The 4,214-nt window shown below is 35.5% G+C and overlaps 1 protein-coding gene across 1 annotated transcript; it reads right to left on the minus strand.

Moving 5' to 3' along the window:
- Nucleotides 1-1,988: 1,988 nt before the first annotated feature.
- On the minus strand, nt 1,989-3,182 carry LOC113862425. The gene is made up of 3 exons (XM_027495512.1): nt 2,664-3,182; nt 2,420-2,576; nt 1,989-2,272 (listed from the first exon to the last, which is right to left on the minus strand). The coding sequence occupies exons 1-3, from the start codon at nt 3,180-3,182 to the stop codon at nt 1,989-1,991; spliced, it is 960 nt and encodes a 319-aa protein (XP_027351313.1).
- Between the last annotated feature and the right edge of the window lie 1,032 nt (nt 3,183-4,214).

Genomic DNA, 4,214 nt, shown 5'->3' on the forward strand with positions numbered 1-4,214 from the left:
ATATAAATTAGTAATGAATCAAGAAATGAGATTCAAACAATGATATGCATAAAGCCGTGGAAAGCATATGTAAAAGTACAATTCCTATAATTTGCTTCCTATTTATTTTGTGTTAAAAAAGCACAATTATAGTAACTTATATGGTCAAAATTGAGGCACAACAACTAATCAAATTTAGATTCATACACAACACCATATTAGTAGCAGAATTAGACAATATAGAACATAATGTCATGAAATAAAGTCACAATATAGCAAAATAAAGTAGATCTATAATACCACTCAACACCATATCAGTATTAGAGACATACACAACAACATCTAATTATACTTAGGCATCTAATATATTTCTTGCAAATCCCTCCTTATGCGCACCCATGCTCCAAAAGGTAGTCTTCAAATCTGGGTTCTGTGCAAACTTCACTCTAAGGCGTATGACCTCGTTCAGAGTGAAACCTAGGTTGTCCAACATTGTCCCGATATCGGACTGTGGATTCAAGCTAGTAATTGCATCAACCAAATTTTTGACATCCTCTCGTTGAACTGCATTGAATCAGTTAGCTAACCTCTCCGTGCTGGCATCATCAGTTGATTGGCGATGCTTCCGGGTTGCAGTATCAGCTGTTGATACTGGTAGAGTTGTAGATTCAACCTCAATTGGAGCTGGGTCGAAACCAAATGGGTCCTCTATATAATCTTCAGCTGCCGACTCATTTTGTAGCTCTTCCTCTGCATCATTACAACTTATAACATCTGCTCCATTTGCCATATCTTTGCCAAAGATGCCCCTCAATCGCTCGTACAAGGAAAATGGTTTGCCAGGTGTGTATAAGCTCTTAGGGTGGCTCTACAATGTTAACAAAAACAAAAACATGAGTATATGATTGCAAGAACTAAAATATGACATATGGCTATTAGAATTATGACAAAAGTAATGATTGAAGTCCTTAACTATGATTACAGGAACTGAAATAGGACATATGGCTGTTGGAATTATCACAAAAAATAACAACTCGATAATCAATATGGTATAAAGGATGAATGTATTTTTTTTGAAATTTCACAAAGAAATAGACTACCATTGTTATCAGTTGTATAGAGAAATAACTACAGCTTAGTTGTGAACATGAACAAAAAAAAATCATTCTTTTTACAACAACCTTTCATTATATTTTCTCACTACTCACAATAACAACCACATAAACTAAAAATCAAAGTGTTGAACCATACATTTCCCCACTCCACCAACACATCTCTACTGTCCATGTCTACACAATGGTTTTCCAAATTCCACGCAAATCCATTGCAGTTAAGCATTTCAGCAACATAATGATATTTTTCTTTTAAGCACTTGTGTTTATTTTTACAGTGACTTGCCGTTATCCCACATCCAGGTAGCTTGTCGTTCATTTTATCGACAAGCTTTTGGAAAGCCCCAGACTTAAACTGACCTGCATCAACCCTATGTCCATCTACGACCAATTCTTCCATAAAGTATATCAAATGCTCAGTCTCACTGTCTGTCCATTGCAGGAAGTGGTTTTGCCATCTACCCTTAACAAATGTTAATAAACCAAAGCATCATAGAGAAGTCCAAGCCAAATGCAATGAAAAAAAAAAAGAAGCAAAAGTATAATCTAAACGATATAACATAAACACATGAACCATATTTGAAGTTCAACCAAGTGACTTATTGCAAATTGTTCTAGAGTACAATGCATAAAAGACTCAACAATTGTTCATAACCAATCAGAATCATACATGAAATAACATAAATGCTAAAGATTGTATTACAAATAACTCTAGGTGGTACGCTCGCTTCTCCACTCTTCGAATATTTCATTGGCAAGAGTATCTCGCCACAGAGTCCACTCAGGGTTACTGTTAACACAATCAATTATCTCCACATCATTTATGGTACCTTCAACTGTTAGCATCTGATCACCATCGTCAATTGACTCCTCCAGAGGATCAACATCCATATTTCTTCAAATGAAGTTTTGCAACAGACAACACGCAAGTATAATATGGTTTTGTGTCTTAATTGGATAGAATGATGGACTTCTTAGAATTGCCCATCTCTTCTTAAGCAGCTCAAAGCAACGCTCAATGACATTCCTAGCTGAGGAGTGCTTCTTGTTAAAGTACTCTTTGTACTTACGAGGCACACGATTTCCTTGTGTCCACTCCTGTACATGATAGCGTGAACCTCTATACGGTGCTAGAAAACTTCTACCATTTGTATAACCAACATCAACTAAATAATAACTACCTATTGTTAGTCAATTAAGTCAAAAGTGGATGAATTACTCTAATTGTTATTTTTTTACGAACTTTTGATTTCAACATACCAGTTGGGACTTTGAATCCATTATGCTTTGTTATAGCATCTCTAAGTATTCTTGAATCAGATGCCGACCTTCCCAACCACTAAGGACGTAGACGAAGTTCATATCCCGATTGTATACTCCTAAGACATTGGTGGAGATCCGGCCTTTTCTTGTTCGATATCTACTTTTATCTGTCTCCGGCACAGTAACATCTATGTACGTGTCATCTAATGCTCTTAGACAACCCTATATCGTAAACCAAACAATTATTGTTAATTGTGTAAACATTATGTTCACATACACATTTCACAAGTAGGTGTTGAGCAATATTACCTTAAACCATTTCCATCTAGGATCCATATAATCTTCTGGGACAGGTTCGACATTGGCAAGAAGAAGACTTTGGACACGCAAGATTGAACACAACACCTTGTTAAAATATCTACTAATGATTTCACCCAACCTATAGAAACAAACTTGGATGCTACGATTTTTTCTATGGTGGGCCAATATCATTAGAAAAGTTGCTATTTGCTCAGTTATGCTAACATGACCATTAACATTTAACCCACCCTGAATTTGAAGTAATTCACATAGTGAAGAGAATGCACTCAAATTCATCTGTAACTCCCAAATACAATTCCTATCACCCCCACTCCCAATGATACTTTCTAGTGCATCTTGCTTAACTACATTAGTGTTCACTCTTCGACTATGGAAACCATCATCAATACTTCTATTCCTTTTATTCATATACATCCTCAACATGACCATGACCATGAAGTTGCATAATCTTTGCCTCTTCATCCAATAATATGCAACAACCATCAAAATTTTGTCCAAATGCTTCATCCCTTCCTATTAAGCAACACAAATTTTGTCCAAAGTGCAGAATGTCAGATGACTAGTCCTTTTTTGGTATAACATACCAAATTTAGAAGTTTGGCTTGGATGGCATGCTGTTGAACAATGAAGAATGATTTGTCTACTCGATTTTGCACTTATAAGAAGAACCATTTATACACACTCCAAGTTTAACTAGATAAACAAAAATTCCAATAGTAAAAATATACTTCACAAGTACTATAAATATTCGTGTAATTGTCCAAATACAAATTAGCATTACAATTATATACCAAAACAAGATAACCAAAACAGAGGCTACAAATGACTAATTGTTTTGGGCTATGTATTCGTTTTACAGGCTATTGAATCACAACTATAACTGCTATAGGAAGTTTGTGATTAATTGCAGGTCAACAAAAATGTATGCACCTGCTTTCTTCAAGGAAAAGAATGGAATTATTACACAAACATTAAAAATGGAAAGCAAAATTTACAACTCGATAACCAGCTACATAGACACCCAACCAATATTATGCAAGGAATAAGCAGCAACAAAACAACATTTGAAACAGTGTTCAAGAACTGAAAACAATGACACTAACACATCCATTTCAAGCTACAACTGTTAAACATGGAAAGGAAAATTTACAGATGAATCATACGCTACATAAACACCCAACCAATATTATGCAGGAAGAAACAACAACAATAAAACATTTGAAACAATGTTCAAAAACTAAAAACAGTAAAAGTTATCCATGAAAAGTAGATTGCAATGAGCAATTGTTACCTTTTCTAGAGGATCCTCACAAATGGTCACCACGAAGAGCCTAAATGGAGAACAAAAACAAAAAAGAGATGTCACAAGAGATGATAGCAGTTGGAAATTGAAAGAACTCATCGTGAATATTGATGAACGAAGACAAACATTACCTCAGCTACAGGTGCGATGGCGGTGCAGTTTGGGTCCTTTCAGTTGAAATAGATGGCTGCAGACACGACTACGGTACTACGGTTGAAGATGATGGAGAAGAGAAG

This window comes from Abrus precatorius, unplaced genomic scaffold, assembly GCF_003935025.1.
Source record: "Abrus precatorius isolate BTA unplaced genomic scaffold, Abrus_2018 Scaffold3, whole genome shotgun sequence".
In the NCBI taxonomy this organism is placed as follows: domain Eukaryota; kingdom Viridiplantae; phylum Streptophyta; class Magnoliopsida; order Fabales; family Fabaceae; genus Abrus; species Abrus precatorius.

Excerpts from the sequence above, each read along its gene's own strand:
- LOC113862425 (XM_027495512.1), bottom strand. The coding sequence starts at position 3,182 with ATGAAGCATTTGGACAAAATTTTGATGGTTGTTGCATATTATTGGATG. Across the intron at positions 2,577-2,663 it reads CTAGATGGAAATGGTTTAAG|GGTTGTCTAAGAGCATTAGA; the intron begins GTAATATTGCTC and ends TTTACGATATAG. Across the intron at positions 2,273-2,419 it reads CGTCCTTAGTGGTTGGGAAG|GTAGTTATTATTTAGTTGAT; the intron begins GTCGGCATCTGA and ends GACTAACAATAG.